Below are 22,007 nucleotides of genomic sequence, written 5' to 3' on the forward strand. Positions count from 1 at the left end.
GAGGTCTCCCATCCAATTACTAACCAAGGCCAACCCTGCTTAGCTTCTGAGATCTGATGAGATCAAGCTCACCTGGGCTATCCAGGTCAAAGTCAGCATGTTCATAACATCTCTAGTAACAATTAATAGAAAACCACTCTGCCATTGAACCAAATTACAGAATGCAACAAATAGAGCAAAAGAAAACAAGGGGCACCACTCCAACAGAATATAAGGACAGGTGTAAATGTATACTCCGATGCTTTAATTTCAGTGGGAAGAATTCCAATGGTTCCCCAGCAGCCAACATTGGCTAAATAATTATTGGGATCACACATCTAAATGAGAGCAGTAAGATACATACAGTCTGAGAATTCTCGCTTTCTCATTGAAGAATATTCAGCATTTCCAGTTGCACACTGTTCTTTGGCTGAGAGAATGAAGCAGGCATCTAAGCAGCAGTAGGTTCTATTACCCAACTGAAGTGAGACCCCAATCAGTACAAGTTTACTCCAAGTGCCTCTGAAGATAATGGTTTTTTTATTCCCAATCAACTATACATATTGGTTGTTGTGGATTTTCCAGGTTGTATAGCCGTGGGTTCCGGGCTATACAGCCCGGAAAATCCACAACAACCATCGTTCTCTGGCCTTGAAAGCCTTCGACAATAGAACTATACATATTGTTGCAACCTCAGATGGTTTCTTTTATTATTGTAGATGAGTTCTCTACAAGGGTTCTAGCTAAGGGAGTAAGGTTTCTGAAATAAAACGTAACTTCAGATCTTTACAGTTTCTGAATGGGACAATACATTCTTTTGAAAGCTGATCTGCTAGAAGAGGACATCTGGACGAACCTTTTTCTGGTGCTGAGACTTAGAACGGGACAATACCTTTGTGATTTAACTGACTTTAAAACCTGTAAGTTACCTCTTTTATCCTGCGTTTGCGGTAAAGCAAACTTTTTATTTTTCACAAATTCAAATTTTGCAAATTTTAATGTTCAATAAACATACATTTACATTAGAAAGGAAACAGACAACAGGACATACACTGCCAAATCTTTCCTTGGCAAACGATTGGTACCACATAAAACTAACAAGAGAATTTTTTAAAAATTATACTTACTATCTACCATGGAGGAAACCAAGCATTCGAAGCTTGGACCTGAAAGTGGTCTGAACGCCCATGCGTAACTGTTGTATATGTGGAATGCACATATGTTCACTTTCCTAGCACATAGGCAGCACATGAGGGCAGAGTCACGCCTAGGTCAAAGTGAATGGAAAAGCTCGTACATGCATTTGGCTCCCTTTCTATTCTTCCTGATAGGAAACGGACCAAAGCTATGAAGAAATATTCATCAACAGATCAGTGCGACAAAAGGCATTTACCGCCATCACCATAATGCCATGATCTTCAGTCTGTGGATTGGGACCCTGTCGTGGGTGGCATATCCCCGTTTGCTAAGCCATGAGCCATTTTACAGCTTCCATAGGTCTCTCTTGCTCTGCTACCTATGGTCCTCCTCACTTTGACACCAGTGAGCTCATAACTCTGGCTTCCTTCTTCCTGTCACATGACTCTGATATCATGTGGTTGCAGTTTAGTGGTTATGGAAAGATGATTGGCGAAAGCCTCAGTAGGCGCATGGGGAACACCAAACAACCATAGGAATCATCCCTTTCTTTTAATCCACTGTGAAGGTCGGTGAGACATTTCCCCCAACCCCTGACAGCTATTGTTTATTCTCCTTCCTTTTAACCCAGTGTCTATGGCACGCAGCATCATTTACGGTTGCAAGATACCTGAGGTACCTCTCCTATAATAAAACCAAACAATTTGCACTCTTATGACTGCCACATACAACTCTCTCATTCTTAACTTCTCGGCACACACCGGTCTAAAATGGCTGCCACCACAAGTACCCTGTCTAGGTGATACATGCTTGCATTCTCAGGAACAAAGAAAGACTATATGGTCGTGTGACTTATTTGGCTCCATTTTTTCTGTGGTGGTTCCCCATGGAGAAATAGCCCGAGGGTCGCGACGGAGATGGAACAGACAGGCCTACGTGGTACTGAGGCACTTGCATGGTCGAAAGCAAGACTCGGGAAGCGAGGGCCCTGGAGCCCTCGGCCAAGCACGTATCTCTACATTTTCTTCTCAGTCTGCAGTGTGGTATTATTCGTCCTCTCCAGGGGATCTCCTTGTGGGTGGGGCTGGAGATGAGCGGCATTCTCGGGCAAAGGAGGATGGTAGCGGTGGCGATATCCATAGGCACGGAGGTGGTAGGTCAGATATTCCAGGGTGTACATCAACTCTGAGTTCACATAGTGGAAGGAGATAGCCAGGTCAGAGCAGCACTGTGGACCCTGAAGAGTACAAGAAAGACCACAGTTAACTTCAGGTTCCAACACTGAAAGAGCCACCTTGTTATGCTCCTTTGTGTAGTAAACTGAACGGATACCAGGCTGGTGTGTTCCAATGTCCCACTTCCATTTTTAAGAAATACCAAAAGCTGCCCTTTCAATTTAGAGCATGTAAGAAATTCTCCAGAAGATATACTTATTTCACAGCAAGAGGTGTACTGGAAAGCCCTCGACAAGAGTCACCTGGGACCAAACTTCCCAGGAAGGAAACAATCCCGTTGGTTCTCATTCTTAGCAGCTCAGCAAGCATTAGCTAAACTCCAAATTAATCTAATCGCTTAATTCCACTGGGGCACTCAACGCCAGCTCTGATTCTCAGGGAGCTCCAGGAGTTTTGCCGTTGCAATGTGTCCATCCCAGAACACTTAAATGGACTCTTGTGGCACAGTGCATAATGTGTGAGTCTCCCAATTTTTTATAACCCACTACGGACTGTGGCCCATAGAACAGGGCAACCTTATTCCCAGAGGCATCCAGCTAGCTATGGGTAAAACAGTATGCTGGGTAAGAGGGAATCTTTGGACTGATCCAACAGAATAGTTATGTCATCTTCTCCTACCTTCCAACATAAATGGTGCAAACCAACCAGAAGTGTGTACAGGAACACAAGGGCCGTTTCCACACTACTCACCTTCATCCGGAACACTGTGGAATGTTGCCGAAAAAACACAGAAGATAGCGTCTTCTCATGCGAGGACACAGTTTGTTATAACACAGTTTTTTATGACACAGTTTGTTATGACACGTAGCAATCAAAAGCACATGATAGACAAATGCAAAGCCAGTAACATGTATGTAGGAACATACTAGTGACCTCTGTGGAGATAAGAAGGTAAATAAAATAAAAAATAAAATAAAATAAAATAAAATAAAATAAAATAGAAGACCCAGGAAAATTTGGTGGGGTTTTTCAGTAAGCCTCCCTTTAAACATAGAAATATCTCAAAACTGAATCATTCAGGAGGACTTTTTACTCGGATCGGAGGACTATTCTGTAAGGACGTGGTCTCCAAGAGATACATTTAGTAAAGGACTAGGTTCTATAGCCTTTGCTATTATGTACTGTCTGTTGCTATAAGCTTGTTTTGCTCTATAAGTTTCTGTTTTGCTTAATATGTTAGGCTTAGAATTGCTCGTACTCTGTTTCAGCATTTCTCTAGCTCTGCTTCTTTTAAACCTTGCAAATTTGTTTTGATATACCCCATTGCCTTGTTGATTGAAATGTCTTTGATATTAACTGTACTGACTCACACAGTGGAATCCGTCTTGAGTCTCAGTAAGAAAGACGGGCTATAAATAATGTAAATAAATAATAATAATAATAAATAAATCTATGCTTCAGTTCAGGAGCTCCTGTTGGAGAGGAAGCACCTTCTAAGGAACGGGCACCATCTTTTGGGGAGCAGTGTTCAGTTGATCCCCATACTTAAGAAATGTTTTGGTGTTTCTCCCCTCCCTCACCTTTGGTAGGTCATGAAAAAAAAAGCTTCTAAGCTGGATGTTGCCACATACCTCCACAATGGGGTAATAACAATAGTTCCAGTACCAAAAACTTTTTGAGAACTTCTCGGTCAGGTGGGACTCCGGTACAAAAGGATGGAAGGTCTCTCTCCCCTCTGTGTCGCGGGAGTCCCCTGCCACCACACCCATCTTCTCCATGCACTGGCCCAGGGCAAGGTCCTCCACGGAGGTGGTGTGGCTGCACACCTTGGTGTCGAAGCCAGCCACAAAGCGCCGCAGGGCCTCCTTGCTCAAAACGTAGCCGGCACCCCCACTCATGTAGCCTTGCTTCGCAAAGGGCCGGAAGCGCTTGCCAAAATAGATGGGCTTGTCGGGAGTGTAGTTGGAAAGGAGCCACCGTAGATTGTCCAGCACCACAAAGGTGTCGTCATCAGCTTTGAGGAACCAGTCCGCCTGCTCCAAATGGTGCTTGTGGACATACTGGAACGCCCGGATAGTTTTCCAGTACAGTTGGTCCCGACCTTCCTTGGTTTCTAGCCCTACAGTGGGGAAGTTTTCATCTTGCACCGAGCTCATGAAGAGGACCATGTTGCAATGGCGAGACCAGGTGGCCTTGACGTGGCGAGCCTTTGTCTCCAAATTTTTGGGACCAGTCATCACCCAGCAGAGGATCCGTACTTTATCATACAGCTCATCGGCCGTGCTGCTCTCCTCACCTGAGGAAGAAAAGGTCACAGAGTTACAGTTCTCCATTTCAGACTCTTCCATCTGTTTGCATAATCCTAATGGAGAAAGAGTTTGAGGAGCCTCAAGGATATCTGCTTATCTTCTTTTTTTAAATCTCGCCATTCCTTCAAAGAGCTCAGAACTATACACGTGGATTTCCCCTCTTCTATTTTATCCTCCCAATAACACTCTGAGGAAGGTTAGGCTGAGAGAGCAACTGGCCGATGGGGAGCTTCATGGCAAGTTGGGGATTTGAACTGAATCCCTTTGGTACTAGTTAGAGATGGGCACGAACCTAAATATGAACCGAAGTTTGTCACAAACTGGGCCGTTTTTTTAAATTCGTGAACCAGCAGTTCATTGGAGCTCACTTTCTGATGAACAGTGACGGACCGCTATGATTTTAGAGCGGTTCGTCTGTTTTGTTTTTCGGTTCGTCACTGCAGGCAGCCTGGCACCAATCAATCAGTTTCCTAGGCAACGGTGGGGGGGGGGCTTTCTGCAGACCTTCTGCTGCCCCGGAAGTGACATATCTACAAACCGGTTCATGAACTTGGCAATTTCATGCCGGTTTGTGGTTTGTGAAATGTGACGAACCACGAACCGCAACGAACTGCCGTTTTTCCTGTTGGTGCCCATCTCTAGTCCTAATTCAGCATTCTGACCACTGCACCATGCTGCTTCCAAGGTAGATCCATTCTCCCACTAGGAGATCTGACCAGTCTCCAAAACATGGCCCTGCAGCCACATCCTTATCCATTAGCAGATGCAGGCAACATTTTGGAACTCACCTGCACCGCTCTGTCTCCCTTACCTGCCAGATGTGGGTGTGCCACACGGAAGAGAGCCAGTTTCTCCACAATCCACTCAGAATCCCTGAAGCCATGTGGTGACTGAGTGCTGGGACGGGGAGGCCCTTCCAATATCACATTGCTGACAAGGTAGAAGGTGCTGATGAAGCCAGCAATGAGGCCCAGGTGGAAAGCCAACAGGGAGCTCTTGGAGCCCAGGAACCCCATGCCACCTGGCTGCCACCGGACAATCAAGGGTGGGGGAATCCAAGAAGGATGTGCTTCACATAGCCTGTATTGGAAAGAGAAGAAAGAACGGGTGAGGAGCCTGCGCTAAAGATATTACAGCTGCATTCCCAGCAGGAACCCAGCAATTTGGCAGTTCATCAACTCTAGCTGGTTCGGTCACCATAGTAACCAGATAGGCCGAAGCAAATCTGAAACAGAAGGCCGAACGTAGCTGGGTATCGGGAGACATCGGCTCTTTATTTAATGGCATGAATAATGCCTTGGAGCTAAAGGGCTCCCCCAAAGCCATTTACAATTCCTGTAAAAATCCATACGATTAGTTTTGCTCATTCTACAACCAGAGCTGCAAAGAAGTTTAGCCCTGAGGTCTAGGGTAAATTAGAGCTATGGGGTAGGCAAAAAATGTCCTGCCCCTTTGATAGAAGCTTTATGTTTGGAAATGGGCAGTTGAAACATTTCATGACAGGAAAATAAATAACATGTGTGTGTGTGTGTTATGTGCTGTCAAGTCACCTCCGACCTACGGCAACCAGATGAAGGAAAGACCTCCAAAACATCCTATAATTAACAGACTTCCTCAGATCCTGCAAACTGGAGGACGTGGCTTCTTTTATTGAGTCAAACCATCTCATTTTAGGTCTTCCTCTTTTCCTACTGCCTTCTGCTTTTCCTAGCATTATTGACTTTTCCAGTGAATCTTGTCTTCTCACGATGTCACCAAAGTACGATAGCCTCAGTTTTGTCATTTTAGCTTCTAGGGAGAATTATCATTTCTTTCATAATCACAAATGCTGATGCACGAGACAGGGTCAAAAGTCAGAAGGGTGCCCGTGCCTTCTTGGTTGTCCATTAACCTCAGGTAATATGAACCAATTTGTGGTTCCTTCAGCCTTGTAAGGGCCCTGAAGCACATTATTCCATTCAATCCCTGCTCTCTGCATGGGGGGGAAGCACAGGCTCCCCCCCCCAGTCGAGAAATAATGCCCTGGTTGGCTCAATCTCTTGCACAGAACATTCATAGAAGTTAGCACCTGAGGCGGTCCAATCCGTGACCCTTAAAACCCGGCCCCGTCATTGCCCCCGCACAATCTACAAATCTCATTTTTCTCCCCTACAATCTTCTTTGCAGCTTTTTGGGCTCAGCCTGTCCCTGAATCCTTGACCAGATACCTCACGGGTAGGAAGTACAAATCACAGTTTAATATGACTCCTGTGCTCTTGTCTGCTCCATGGCCAGAGAGGCTGCACAGCCCAAGAGATTCTGTGCTGCAAATTGCTGGGTAGGGAGCTGTGGCTGCGGCAGTGACAGCAGTATTTAAAAGCCAGCCCCATCTATTATTCACCAGATCAAAGTGATTGCTAATTAAACTCTTGGTCTCAGGGGGCTTAGAGAACTAATAGCGCGAGGAGCGGGCAAACGAGATGCCCAAAGGACAAGAAAGGCAGCCAGCAGCTGGCACAATTGAAAAATTCTACTACACTAGGGGATTAATATTGGGGGAAGAGTAGAACCTAGCTCATTTTAGAGCAAGAATGAAGTGTTATTTCTATAACTGGGGAGGTAGCAGGACTTCTGGTGGCCACCAGGAAAAGTGGAGGGGGAAAACAGACATACACATGACAGGTTCTTGTTTTCTGACTTGGAATCGACCGGCCTTTCTGCATTCCAGATTTTTCTTAGCAGTCAGTCCACAATCACTGGAAGTAGTTTGCGTCTGGTTCTTCCATAAATCTGCCCTTCCTCTGCACTTTTACAGTTGTGGAGTTGGTTCATTTTCTCCCATATGTGTGGGGTGTGCAATAAAAACTGGTATTTTTTGGAGTCCGGTATCTGAAATGCCATATATATTCAGGTCCAAAAACACCAGCATAGTATTCGGATTTGGGTTTTATTTGGAAATCAAAACAAATCGGAATAAATAAATGTAAATAAATAAATCCCTATGGGGGGATCTTTCCAGAAGGCTGGACAGGCTGTTTTTCAAGAAAACTACACTGCAATTGCAGGAAATCTAGCCCTGCCTGTCTGCGAAAGACTCCAAAAGTTTCACGATGTTTGGGTGAAGGGGTCCAGTTCTATTGGCTCTGATCTGGTGTCCCCAGACGAGGGCCTCTTTGCCCTTATAATCTATGGGGGAAAACATTATCCAGTGCTTTCTCCAGGTCAAATACAGAAGCCTACAAAAGAGCCTTAGCCAAACACACAAGGGCAACCACACTGGCCAAGCCTTCCAATGCAAATAAAACCAATAAAACCCAACAGAACCACTGTCAAACCAGAGAATCCCAGCAGAACCAATGCAGAACCAGAGAATCTCAGCACCCAAACTGGTAAGTCAGTAAGTACTAAGGCAGCCAGCTAGACCTGGCAATGGTATATGGCAAGCAAGAAGCACTGACACAAACACACACTGACACAAACACACACTGACACAAACACACAATATTCTGTCTCCCCTCCCTCTCATCTTGTAGCCTGGGAAACTAGAAAGGGGGACAAGTTGCTCTAACTTTTAAAATGCAAACCCCAGATAATCCCAAACGTATCTGGATAACTCAGGAATGTAAATATTGGTTTGTTCAAACACACCCAAATAAGACAGACATATCTGAATATGCCCAGATAACAGGTATTTTTTTAAAACCAGATACACCAAATCTAACATCCCTACCAGCCACTTTCTTTGGTGCCCAAAGTGACCCCCTCCCCCCGCTAGACCACCAGGACTTTTTGCAATTTTTAGCACTGTAATAATAGATGCAGTAAGTTCTCTGAATTCCCAGCTTTTGTTTTTTTTTTTTAACAAAACAGTAAGTCTGTAACCTCTTCCATTGTGGGTTTATGCCTTTTCCCTTATATCTCCGTAAGAGAAAGGCCTAGAGATCTGTCTCTTTAAAAAATGAAAGCTGGGAATTCAGAGAACCTGCTGCATCTGTTAATACAATGGTATATTGATCTAGTGATATGAAAGTGACTTTAAAAAAAAAAGATGTGTCCCTTACAGGGGCAGGCAGCAGCTACACCTGTGCCCCATGCAAACCTTGGCCGTACTGGATTTTTGTCCCATGGCCAACACAAGACATTCAGAGAAGGGGCAATTGGTCTGAATATCTTGAGAGAGCGTGTGTCTGCTTCTTTGGCAGGGCAACTGTGAGCCCTCTCGAAACCTTCCTTGGATTTGGCAAAGCCACACCTATCCCAAACCCACACTTCCCCCTGCGAGGGACAGACTAGGGTCTTGAAACAGGGGCACCTTCACTTACAGAGATGGATGTGAAGCATCTGGTCAGACCGGAACATCCTGAAATCAAAAGAAAAAAGTGTACTGGGTGATAACCTAGGTTTTAATCCCAGCCCTCCAATAGCTTTTGCTCCTCCTTTGCAACTGGCAAAGCGCATCACAGAGAGAGGTTTCCATAGCAACTGAGAGGACCCCCCCCCCACCTCAATCCAACTGAAAGCCAGGTGAGAGCAACAGAGAATGATCGAGTCTTGATATATATAAGAAAACTTACTACAGATCAATGACTCCTTAATATTTTAACTGCCTGGTCAAGGTGATAAAAGGATACAAACTTTACAACGGCTATGTTCAGCTCTCTGTCCCCTTCCCTTCCCCCTTCAATGCATGTTTACAAAGAGATTTTAATGAATGTTAATGGTTGAAACTGGAGGCTTGATAAAGTCTGGATAACCTGTTCTTGGTAACCTGAGAGATCGCGCAGCATTCTCCTTCTCCTTCTATCTTACCTGCCTGCTGAAATCCATTTTTTAAAAATAAAATTTGTTATAAGAAAAAGTGGAAATATACATGCATATGACAGAAAAATATTACTCGCCACATGTATATTACAGAAAAACATAGTACTAAGCGATTCTAAGAAATTACAGGGCAAATCAACAACTCATATCTCTTTATAACCAGAAACTTTATCAAGCATGCAACACCTTAAAACAAACAAGCCCTTCATATAATTTCTAACACTTCCTCTTCTATGCTGGCTTTTGATTTGATTTGATTTGATTTGATTGCAACCCCCCCCCGCCCCCATAAATATCCTTATACAGATCAAACCAGAAATCTTCTGAGATCTGTTAGCTTAGTACTTTTTTCCATTTTGTTTTACATGTCCAAAACTTCTTCCTTTCCTTCAATAATAATTTGCATAGGGTCTCCAATAACAAACAAACAAGCAAGCAAGCGAGCGAGCGAGCGAGCGAGCGAACGAACGACGAACGAACGAACGAACGAACGAACGAACGAACGAACGAACGAACGAACATGTACTAGCTGCCTTTTCTCTCAAGGTAGCTTATGTTGTAAAATATAAACAATATAAATATTTTTTTTAAAAAAATGGTTAAAATGGAGTCAAAAGATAGTTGAAATACATTAAATAGCTGTCCTAAATAAAACAGTCTTCAGTTGCCTCCTGAAGCAAGAGAGTAAGTGGGCCAGGCACACAATTCCACAATTGTGGGGCTACCACTGAAAAGGCCCTCTCCTGAAAAGATCCACCAATTGTCAAGAGGGCCTCTCTTTGTGATCTTAACTCCAGGGCAGGAACATATGGGGGAAGATGATCCTTCGGCTATCCTGTATCCGAAGATTCATGTAAGGATTTAAAGGATAGAACCAGCACCTTGAATTGGGCTGAGCAGATCGGTAGCCCGTATAGATGCTGCAATATTGGGGTTACATGTTCCCGATAGCTGACCCAACCAGCAGTCTATCTGCAGCGTTCCGCACCAGCTGCAGCTTCCAAACGCTCTTCAAGGTCAGCCCTAAGTAGAGCGCATTGCAACAGTCCAGTCGAGATGTAAGTAAAGTGTGGATCACTGTGGCTAGATCTGACTGAACCAGGAATGGACTCAAGCTGATGTGCCGTCCAAAGCTGGGCAAACGCACTCCAAGCCATTGCAGCCACCTGGCTTTCTAAAGTGACCGCTGCTTCAAGTAGTACTCCTAAGCTGTGAATCTGACTTTTCCTCCAAGACAAGGGATGGCATAGATTCCCCCTTTTTAACTTATTTAAGATCAGGGAAGGACTAGCTGTTATCGCTACTAAGGACTTTCCCAGTGGGCTGATGGCCTGCTTCCCCCTTCTTGGGTCATGTCCAACCCACTGCAAAAGGCTGTACCCAGCCTACACAAGCTGGGCCTGACCTGGGGAAGATGCCACACCCAGCCTGGACAAACTCTGTGCAGATACATCCAGCCCTGCAGAGCTGGGCATAGCATACAGGTAGCCGTGCCCAGGTGTGGCAGAACACTGCCAAACTGTGTGAAGTGCAGGGATAGTGGGTTGGCTTTTTCTCCCTCCCTCCTTTGTGGAGCCAGAGGGGCTGGGGGGAGGCATTGCTGTTGTCCAGGGCCATTTTTCTTCCCAGTCCACCCCTGTTGAAAATACTTATATTCTGCTTTCCTCCACAATAAGGACCCAAAGTGGCTTCCAACATCATTCTCCCCTCTTCCATTTTATACTCTCAACAACAACCCTGCAAGGTAGGTTAGGCTGAGAGGGAGTGACAGTTTCAACAGGACACCTTGGTAGAGCAGAGGAGTTCGCCGTGTTAGTCTGTAGTAGCTGAATCGTAAAGAGTCCAGCAGCACCTTAAAGACTAACCTTCACTGTAGCATAAGCTTTCGAGAACCACAGTGCTCTTCGTCATATGCAACATGCATCTAACAAAGAGAGCTGTGGCCCTCAAAAGCTTAGGCTACAATAAAGTTGCATCTGATGAAGAGAGCTGTGGTCCTTGAAAGTCTATGCTACAATAAAGTTGGTTATGCATCTGACGAAGAGAGCTGTGGTTCTCGAAAGCTTACGCTACAATAAAGTTGGTTAGTCTTTAAGGTGCTACTGGACTCTTTACTATTCTTGGTAGAGCAGGGATTCAGATCTGGGCCTCTCAGACCCTACTTCAACACTCTGTCCACTGCACCACGCTGGTTCTTCAAAGCTCCATCTATAAATGATCCAGACCCGGATAGCACCTTCTACCTTTCCTGCTCCAGCACTTCATGGGAGCAGGCTGAACACAAACATACTTTCCCATGCAATCCAACGCAGAGTGACTCCAACCTAAGCCCACCGAAAGCAATGGGGTAGCTCTGTATAGCATTGTACTGCTGACCTCTTAAAACAAGGACCGTCGGGCAGCGCTGGGCTACTCGCAGTCAACCCAATGTGCAGGTTTTGGGGTAGTCATAGCAGTGGGCTACAGGGAGGATTCTGCAGCTCTCTTGCCTGTGACATGCAGCCCTGTCTAAAGCAGTAGTCTTTTAAACACAGCTTGCGAGACATTGCAGATTCTCCAGGTTCTCCATTCAGCATTATTATTGGGAGTCGGAAGGCAACACTGATTATAACGCTTCTCACATCTACCCCACTGAGTCTTCGGCAGCAGCCTGTCCTAGCTTATTGCAGGGGGTACACTAAAAAATACACCCCATCTCCTATTTGTAGACCTGTTCTTGCAAGGTGGAAACTGCTGTGTGTGTGTGAATCTACACTGAAATTCAGGTCCCCACGGAACTGGTCTGCCAAGCAAAATGGCCCCAGAGACCCCCTTTCTCCCACAGGAAACTGGGTCAGATTTAGGGGATGGGAGAACAAACCCAGGTTTTGCAGTGGCAAGTCTCTTTTTTTATGCTGTTAGGACCAGAAAGAATGGACCGTGACAAGGCATTTAAAAAGAGAATTAATTCCCCAGCTCACCTAAGTTTGCTAAAACCAGATTCCAAAGGAGTGGTGGGAGGGCTTGGGGGGGGGGGCTCCAACCGACAGCAAAACGGAGGAGAGGGAGGGAGGAAAGAGATTTACTCCTCTTAGGGGAGGGATGTGAACTGGAGGAAGGAGAGATGGCAAACGTGAGGTGTGTGTGTGTGGGGGGGGATGCAATTTGCAAGGAATGCAGATACGGTGGTGTTGATGGGGGGGAGGGAGACAGAGAGGGCTGCATGGCTGAAAATATAAAGATGGAGCAGGAGCTGATGAGGGGGCGGGGGGGCACCGAAGATAACCGGCTCTTCCAAAGAGGATTTGGATCCCCTCCAAGCAATGCTGACAGGGACGGGGGAAGCCTCCGGGACACAGGAATGGGCCAGGGAGAACCCCGCTGTCACGTAGGGGCTGGGGGAGTGATCAGTATCGGGGCTCGATTTTGCATTACCTTTCTAGATCTTCTGGGGGGCGCCAATGGCTCGCCGGGCTGCCGCTCCGCTTCGCCTGTACGGAACATTCTAAAGTGGAAGCGAGAAGCTGCAATGTAGCCATTCTAAGCTCTCCGAGCGCGCTCATTGGCTGGAGCGCTGCAAGCTCTTTCCTGGTTGGCGGATTCTCCCTCCCCCTCCCTTCTCGCCAGGCTTTGAAATTAACACGGGGAGGGGGCTTAAGGCCGGCTGTCTTCTCTCCGGTCTAGACAGACTATGCGGCTGTAATCTGGAATACAGGGGGGATCTTCAGGAGGAAAGATAAGAAGCGAGTGCGCAGGGGAGGACACAAGCCGAAGGCACTGAGACAAGGGCAGGCTCATGCCTGCATGACATTTGCCGGGTTGCTAACTTCCAGGTGGGGGCTGGAGATCTCCCGGAATTACAACTGATCTCACAGAAATAAGCTATAATTGTATTTATGTATTTGTAATGTGGTATCCTTTTAACTTTGTCTTTCTTGTGGATAACTTGAGTTGTTGATATATGCCAATAAAGGCTAACTTGAACTTGAATTTACAGCTGATCTCCAGGTCACAGAGGTCAGTTCCCCTGGAGAAAATGGCTGCTTTGGAGGGTGGGCTCTATGGCATTATAACCTGCTGTGATTCCTCCCTCCACCAAACCACCTGGTTTCCTTTAGTTATGGAACCAGACATTCTCAACTGGGGTGGGGGGGGGGGAATAGTTCTAAATTGAAAGACAGGCACAAGAACAGATTGCATGCCATTTACATTTTGCTTTCTCCTACGTAACTCAAGGCGATGATCACACCGAGACAGGCTTAATTTTTGCAAAGGGATTGTGTCAGACCTTGCAGTGGGATTAAAGAACCACGGGTCTTTGATTCCAAAAATTCTGAGGACAGGATATAGCTAGTCGGTGGAGCCCAAGACAGGCCACATAGGGAAGCAAGTGGGAAAACACTTCCTACAGCTGCTATTGCTCCACCATGTTCTTCTTCTGCTCTTTCGGCTCCACTGATGTTGTCAGGCCTACCACGAACCCCCACCATTTCACATGCACCACTTATGTGAATTGAATTGGTGTGTCCAGGCAAATCTCAACAGCCTGATGCCAAGTACTCATGAACTGGCTGCTCAGTTTAAAGCATGCTTTCTACATGAAAATGACACGAGCTATAATTGTGTGTGTGTGGTGCCCTCAAGTCAGAGTTGACTTATGGTGACCCCTGGTGGGGTTTTCATGGCAAGAGACAAACAGAAGTGGTTTGCCATTGACCGCCTCTGCAACTCTGGTCTTTGCTGGAGGTCTCCCATCCAATTACTAACCAAGGCCGACCCTGCTTAGCTTCATGAGATCGGACGGGATCAGGCTCACCTGGGCAATCTGGTCAGGGCTAACAATAATTGTGTGTTGTGTGCCATCAAGTCATCTCCATCGTATTGTAACCCAAGAATGAAAGATCTCCAAAACGTCCTATCATTAACAGACTTGCTCAGATCCTGCAAATTGGAGGACGTGGCTTCTTTTATTGAGTCCAGCCATCTCGTTTCAGGTCTTCCTCTTTTTTTACTTCCTTCTACTTCTCCTAGCATTATTGACTTTTCCAGAGAATTTCCAGCTATAATTACTGAAAGAAATTTGGGCAGCAAAATCCAGTCAAGTAACTCCAGTATTCAAAAACCCAGCTGAGCCAATTCCTCCCACCTCAAATCAGCATAATCTCCTGGTGTTTTAAATTTCAAAAAGTGTGCATGTGAGGAAACCACAGTATATTCCACCTTGAATGCTTTGGAAGGTCAGGAAAAAAATGAATAAAGCAAATAAATGGTAAGTAAGGTTATGTTTCCCTACTCCACCCCTCACATCCTTAATCCTTAGTCTTACCTTAAACCGCTGCTCGTAAAGCTGTCACCTGTTCATTCACATTGATTAGCTTTGTGCCTGCACAGAACAGCCATTTGGAAACTTCTAGAACTAGCTTTTATGAGCAAAAAACCACTCCCCTTAGGAACACAGCCTGTGTTTGTAAACGATCTTTACCAGTAGAAAGAGACTGGAGAAATATATCTCTGTGGGTTTTGCTGGATATCATGAATTATGAAATTCTGGACCACCTGGCATGGTTGGAAGTGGGAAGCACTAGAGGTGTGCATAACTACAAAAGAAGAGCCAATAATACACACAGAAATTGCTGGTTTGGCTTGTTAAAGCAGCTTCCGGAACACCGAGCGAAATCCGGGAAGCAAGGCAACAATGACTTTTCCCCCCAATGATAAGTTTGTGTATTTAGTTTCGGCTTTTATCGCACAGAGGCCACGCAGGCAAGCCAGGCAGTGAGGTGGGCATTTCCTTAATGGCAAGTGTTTCTACACTCATCATGCAACCGATTGGCTCCGAAGTCCTTAGTGTTAACTCTGCCTGTGGGAAAGGGATGCGCGTGGCACACACGAGTGCATGTTTTCTTCAGTGCTTCTTGGGCAATGGAATTGGTTTTTCTTCTAGCAAATAAAATAATTTCTTCTTACTCACCCCCTAAGATTTTCCTTTCTGGATCTCCCAATATATGCTCCTGCATTCGTTTCACGATTCAATTTTGAAACTGGGACATTCCGGCCCTTCATTTTGACTTGTACAAGAAACTCTTACCGCCCCAGCAAGGTCCGAAATAAGGCCCCTCCAAGGAAGTGTTGCAATGTATAAAACTTTATTTAACCAACTAAGTAAACCTGTTAAAAACCAGACAGTTGGTAGAATCTTCAAGTGATCTCCCATCCCTACGGCATACTTGTACATCAACGCATACTGGTTTATTAAAGAAAACGAATTATGCATCTACCTATTTCACTATTGGGATAATGGTTGATTCCGCACACGTTGGATAATGCACTTTATCAATCGTTGGAGGTGGATTTTTCGTTCTGCACACAAAAAAACCCGTTTCAAATGATCTATAAAGAGGATTGGAAGCGCATTATCTGACGTGTGCGGAATCACTCAATATGATACTCTTAGGTCACACGTAACACCCAATGAAACAAGCAGCAGACACAGAAATCCAGACTGGGTTAAGCTGGATTTATTGATAGAAAAAAAAGGACGAGTCAATGTATGCCAAGGAGGTGGTCGCGTTGTTCGTGCCCCACCTTGTCCCTGGGCAGAACTCTCTGCCTCCAAATCACCCGTTAAGTAGCACTGATTATTCAGCGTTTGAAGTAGATTGTCTTCTTCATCTCTCTGCCAGAGACACCCCCAGCCAGGCCTGCAGTTTGAGAGACTTCACAGAAGTAAAACACAGCCAGCTCTCTACACATGGCTCTGCCGCACGGACTACGGGCAAAGCTGTATTTTTTTGTTTTCTTTTAATGCAGTCCACACACTCCTAGGTCTAGGACCCCTAGTATAACTGAAAACGCAGCCAGAGACGACTGGCCACGACGAGACAGATCGGCCGACTCTACTCCCCCACCCTTCGAATGGTACTCAATCTGCTGGGTTTGGGTAAGCCCAACGCTGCACAAAGGTTTTAAGGCAGCCTGAAAGTAAAATACAGGGAGGAGCAGAACTATGCTTTGTTTGAAAGGAGGAGATGCTGGATAAGCACAAAGGAAAACAAGGGAAGTACCGTCTCCTCCGTTCCCCCACCATCACCGTCTCCAGCAGCTGCGACAGTTCAAGGCACACAAAGTGACGCTGTAATCACACAAGCCTGAAGGGGGCGAATTTTCCTCCATGCACACGAGAGATTTGAGGAAAGGGAGAGTGCTGGTCCCAGCTTTCCACCCGGACTCAAGACGGATGCGCATGGCCTTGTCCACAGGTGGCTCCCCCTTTCGCGTGCCACTTGCCTCGAGCAGTTTCAGGTAGAGAGGCTTTCTGGAGGGGGGAAGGGTCACTCAAAATTCCCGGCCAGGTGGGTCAACCTGGCTTGTGCATTCCTAATGCCAAGCAGAGCCAGCCTGCAGGAGGCCCGGGCTTTGCTTGGCAGAGGAAGGTACTTAAAAAGTTTCAGTCCAGAGGAAATGGCTGCCACTGTGAGTCAAGGGAAAGCCATCAGGATGGGACAAGAGCAGCAGCGGAGGGCACAAAACAGCCTCACGTGGGACAGAAGGCCATCTCAGGAGACGGCCCACGCCTGGGAGCAAGGAGCAATGTCCCCTCACGGTCCCCCTGCTTCTTTGCATGGATTCCATCGAGACTGTCTCTACGCAAACGCAGCAATCCTCCAGGGAAAGGAACAATGCCTGCCGTGTCCTGCAAGAGAGTAGCCGCGGTCTTTCAGAAGTCCACATCATCGGGATCGGCGCTGCCGGTTGCCGGCAGTTCTTCCTGGCTGTGCCCCCAGACAAAACGGTAGTTGTCTTCCAGCTGGCGTTGACGCTGCTGCTCTTTGTGCGCTTCCCTTTGCGTGCCCTGGATCTGACGGGATGACGAGAAATAAAAGCATTGTTACGGCTCGAGAGGGGGTGGTGGTGGCAAATGAGCTTTAAAGACATTTAGATGCTTGGGGTGAAAGCACCTTCCTTCTGACTCAGTCATGATGTGTGTGTGTGTGTGTGTGTGTGTGTTATGTGCCGTCGTCTCTGACCTGGCGACCCTATGAAGGAAAGACCTCTAAAATGTCCTGTCATTAACAGACTTGCTCAGATCTTGCAGACTGGAGAACGTGGCTTCTTTTATTGAGTGAAGCCGTCTCGTTTTAGGTCTTCCTCTTTTCCTACTGCCTTCCGCTTTTCCTAGCATTATTGACTTTTCCAGAGAATTTTGTCTTCTCGTGATGTCACCAAATTACCATAGTCTTAGTCTTGTCATTTTAGCTTCTAGGGAGAATTCAGGCTTGATATGATCTAGGTTTACCCCATCAAGGTTTATAAGATTTACCCCATCAGCCACAGGCTAAACTTTGTAAAAACAAAACAAAACAAAAAAACCCCTGCTGCTTGTTTGGGTCTCAGAACAGCCAGTCTCTCTTCTCAGGGAACAAGAACAACAAAAAAAGTCAGTCAGGATTGGCTGAGAAACTTGTCCTTTAGCCAAGGGGAGGGAGGGCTGAAGGCCTGCTAGTCACGAGGGGTTCTCAAACCTGATTTTGATACCTGAGATGGATGTGAGACAAGAGATCACCCAGACTGGTTGTGAGATAATACTAAGGATGTGTGCTTCAGGTTTTTAACCCAAATTGGGCCCGATTTAGAAAGATTCAGGATTCCCGAATCGAGCCCAGCATTGCCGAGTCGATTCGGGCATCCCGAAGCAAAGCTTCCTGAAGCGATTCATATCACTTCGGGTTATCCTGAATTGTTTTCCCACTTCGGGTAAACCCGAAGGGGGAAACCCAAATATTTTTCAGGTGCACACTTCTAGTAATTACCATACCATTTTAGCAGGAAGAAAGTGGGAACTTCTGCTTCAAGTGTCAATCAAATTTCACATTCACGTATGGGGAGTTGGAGAAGAGAGAAAGAAGATTTGGGATCTTCATATAAAAAAATGAAGCTAGTCTACTTTGGCTGGCCAAACCTTTAAGTTTAGTCAACTAAGGCCAGGGTGTTGCCACAGGACAATGTGCCCTAGGGGCCAGATCCACATCACCTTTAAAGGGACACAAAATCCACCTGAGACAAACGCCTATTCTGACCTCAGGGCAGGGCTGCCTCTTAAGATATAAAATGCAAAAACAAAGAATGACATGCCAAGGAGTGAGATCCTCACTGCCAGCCATGACACTTCTTGGACTAGAGGATGGGTTTCAGGTCAGAGAACTGGATTTGCAAGCAGATGTAAAGGCTAGGACCTAATTTTGGAAACCTGCCCAGGTGAGGGTATGAGGACCGTCTCTTACATCATTGCCACATCTGGAGATGCTCACCAAAATGTTGAGAAAAATGTCCTTGAGGTTCTTTGTGTCCTCTTCGGATAGCCAGTGGGTGTCGTCGTCGTCACCGAGGCCACCAGTCGTCACTATCTTGATTTCAATTTTACCTGCCAGATAATAGAGTCAGCCAGTTGTTAGATGCTCCCTGAACTGTCCAGGATTCGCTTTCAGAGAAAGGAGGCACGGCGAGGGAAACAGTTATCGAAAGACACAGACTCTGGCCTTAAGAGAAGGAATGGCAAGAGATGGAGCCACAGGAGAACTTGCAGGAATAATTCACTCTGGCCCATGTTTCACGGTATGCACAGTAGCCACCAGTTCACATCTCTGACTTGCAGTATCTTTAACAAAAGGCCATTGGGATGGAGAAACCCTGGCTTAGATCCAGCAATCTGTCAGCAGAAGGTGCTGGACACAGGTTTTCCTTGCACTCCTGTCCTCCAAACAAGTTTATTCTGGGGATCGTGGGACCTATGTGGGCTAACTTATGTGGTCAAGAGGCTGCAGCGGGGAAAGGAAGGAGACGAATACGTCCTGTCCTCCTCTCTCCATTAGCGTAAAAAGCAGTATTGCCCCCTTCCCCCTCTGCATCCTACCAACCCAGGAAGCTATTATTCCACATGAGTTTCATGGCCCCAGGGAATAAAACTGCAGGAAAGATACATAATCCTTGCATTTGTTAATCACTGGACCCAACCCACCGGCTGCCGGCAGACAACTGCATAACCAATTGTGTTCACTGCTTCTTTGAGCTGATAGCATGTGCAGCAAAAATATGTGTATTGTGACCCTAGCATGGCGTGACCCGAAGTCTAAGTAACACCATCATCCCACCATCATCTTAAGGGCTACAGTTAACTGCAGACTGGAGATTTCTCCTCCTGTTTCCCGATACACCTAGCAGTATCTCAGCTCTCTCCTTGCATATAGTTTTGCATAAACTGTACCTTAAGGGAAGTGCTCTGTTGAACATTTTTTTTGGTTACAACTTTATCAAGTTTTAGTTCTAATCAAAGGCATTGCCCCTACACTGTTCACTAAGGGAGAACAGCTAGATCTGAAGAACGTGGCACCTCACCTCTTAGTACATAAGCTGAGCCACTTTGTTCACAATCCACTGGGAATGAATGGGAACCAGTTCTTGCCCAACAAATATCTACATGGCTTGGGGCCTTGTGGCAATGCCTCTTGGGCTCTTCTGAAGCCCTGCTTTGAGATAAAGAAAAGCCAGAACTAGCTTTGGGGGAGGAAGCGGGCACCGAAGAATGCATCAAGGGGCACCGTACTGCCATGTCACTGCTCCGGCGCATGGCTTTCAGTAGAGCCTAGGAGATCACGTGTCTAGAATCCACCCCTCAATGTTCTCACTCCAATTGTTTTTGAAAAATACTAACTAATATCCAAGGATTTTAGATGGGCTTTTGATTGTACTATAATAACTTTCCATTGTCAGTTTTACTGGACTTACATGGTTTGAATTCATTTTAATGACAATGGGTTAAAAAAAGTCTTACTGATGAGTAGAACTACCTGAATTAGAGAATTAAAAGTGGCTCCGAAGGCTTGAAAAATCTATTGATTTTCTTTAAATTGAGGCTGGCAGTTACTTTTGACAAGGAAGCATTGCTTCCTCTTTAAAATGAGCAGTTTGTCCCAATTAAACAAGGGAAAAGAGCAAGAGTCCAGTAGCACCTATAAGACTAACAAAATTAGTGGTAGGGTAGGAGCTTTCATGAGCCACAGCTCACTTCTTCAGCTACAGACAGACAAACGCGGCTACCCGTCTTGATCTATCCCCATTAAACAAGTTCTGCAAGGACTTTGGAAGTCAGAGGAAACCATGGAACTGCATACGAGAACCTGCCTTTTACAGAATCAGGACGCTAATATTGGCAGCTGCTCTCTAGGCTCTCGAGCAGAGATCACACCCAACTCTGCAGCCCAAGATTCCTTACACTGGAGAAAGGATACCAAGGGTTGAACCTAATAGATGTAAGTCCTCTCTAACTAAGCCGTGGCCTCTGTCCAGCCACTTCCAAAATAAGCAAGAGTGGACAAGTCTGACCTCAAAAACCCTCCTGGGAAGAAGAAATCAAATTAAGTCCAACTGTTAGCCCACGACGGCCCTTGACTTCTTGGAATTTCCATTTCCAGGCCTGTAGTTACTTAATATATATTTTCATACATTCCTCCCGTGCAGGGCTTTTTTTCTGGGAAAAGAGGTGGTGGAACTCAGGATGGCACAATGACGTCACTTCGGGACAGTTGGAACAAGGAGGGAGTTTTTAAAAGTTTAATTGCCCTCGACGAAAATGGTCACATGGCAGGTGGCCCCGCCCCCTGATCTCCAGACAGCGGGGAGTTTAGATTGCCCTCCGTGCTGTGCGGAGGGCAATCTAAACTCCTCTCTGTCTGGAGATCAGGGGGCGAGGCCACCGGCCATGTGACCATTTTCAAGAGGTGCTGGAACTCCGTTCCACCGTGTTCTGGCTGAAAAAAAGCCCTGCTCCTGTGAATGCGCCGGAACAGAAAAGACACCGGCAGCCAAACCAGAAAGGCTCCAGACAGCTCCTGCTATCTGTGGCCACTTTACCTTCTGCTTTCAGGCCCTCCTTTTCCAACAAGTCCTTCACGACACTCTCCACGTGGCGCAGCTGTGGGTTGTCCCTGCTCATCTCTCGAACTCGCAGCTCCTTCTGCAGAGCGCTCCCTGGCCTTACTTTCGTGACTCTGACTTTCACACGCCCATCCGAGTCATCGTCTGGCACAGAAGCATCAATAGGCAATGGAGGAAAATGTTAAGAGTGCTGGACTAGGATCTGGGAGACCCAGGTTCGAATCCCTGCTCTGCCATGGAAACTTGCTAAGTTATCCGGGGCCAGTTGCTCGCTCTCAGCCTAACCTACCAAACTGAGTTGACAGGACAAGCAACAGGAGAAGGGGGAATGTTGTTTTAAGCCACTTTTGGCCCCCTCTGGGGAGAAAAACAGGTGATAAACATCTACAATAAAACAAGGTACTGTTTGCTCAAAAAAGGGAATTCTGCACCCACAATGATGTGAGTTACGTAGGTTTACATAATCTGATTACAAGCAAGGTTTTCAAAGTGTTCAGAGGTTTCTTTGCCAAGAGGAGGTCCCAGATAAGAGAGGAAAAAAGCAGCCACCAAAAGAGAATTCACTCCAGACACATGCTGAAAGCCACCGGGTCTCGGAACATTTCCTGTTCCTTCCCCCCTGCTTCGGACTATAATCAGGTGGCTGTCAAGCACTTAGAAGCTCACGGTTGATGGCTAGTGGGCTGTGTTTGGCTGA

General features: G+C 46.2%; 2 protein-coding genes across 2 annotated transcripts in view; both read right to left on the reverse strand.

The window, feature by feature from the left end:
* Positions 1–1,113: 1,113 nt before the first annotated feature.
* LOC129346406 (glycoprotein-N-acetylgalactosamine 3-beta-galactosyltransferase 1-A-like) lies at positions 1,114–5,616 on the reverse strand. The gene is made up of 3 exons (XM_055003759.1): positions 5,412–5,616; positions 3,923–4,587; positions 1,114–2,353 (listed from the first exon to the last, which is right to left on the reverse strand). Exons 1-3 carry the CDS (start codon positions 5,614–5,616, stop codon positions 2,132–2,134), a joined length of 1,092 nt encoding a protein of 363 aa, XP_054859734.1. The 3' UTR covers positions 1,114–2,131.
* A 9,890-nt stretch (positions 5,617–15,506) lies between these two features.
* The window catches only part of OS9 (OS9 endoplasmic reticulum lectin), a 30,309-nt gene continuing 23,808 nt past the window's right edge, over positions 15,507–22,007 (reverse strand). The window contains exons 13-15 of the mRNA XM_055003472.1: positions 21,287–21,454; positions 18,688–18,800; positions 15,507–17,237 (exon numbers count right to left, since the gene is read on the reverse strand). Coding sequence (XP_054859447.1) covers positions 17,097–17,237; positions 18,688–18,800; positions 21,287–21,454 — 422 coding nt within the window. The 3' untranslated portion in view covers positions 15,507–17,096. The remainder of the gene's footprint in view (positions 17,238–18,687; positions 18,801–21,286; positions 21,455–22,007) is intronic.

This window comes from Eublepharis macularius, chromosome 19 (genome assembly GCF_028583425.1).
Source record: "Eublepharis macularius isolate TG4126 chromosome 19, MPM_Emac_v1.0, whole genome shotgun sequence".
In the NCBI taxonomy this organism is placed as follows: domain Eukaryota; kingdom Metazoa; phylum Chordata; class Lepidosauria; order Squamata; family Eublepharidae; genus Eublepharis; species Eublepharis macularius.

Excerpts from the sequence above, each read along its gene's own strand:
- LOC129346406 (XM_055003759.1), bottom strand. The coding sequence starts at position 5,616 with ATGGGGTTCCTGGGCTCCAAGAGCTCCCTGTTGGCTTTCCACCTGGGC. Across the intron at positions 4,588-5,411 it reads GGCACACCCACATCTGGCAG|GTGAGGAGAGCAGCACGGCC; the intron begins GTAAGGGAGACA and ends TTTCTTCCTCAG. Across the intron at positions 2,354-3,922 it reads GTTATTACCCCATTGTGGAG|GGTCCACAGTGCTGCTCTGA; the intron begins GTATGTGGCAAC and ends TGTACTCTTCAG.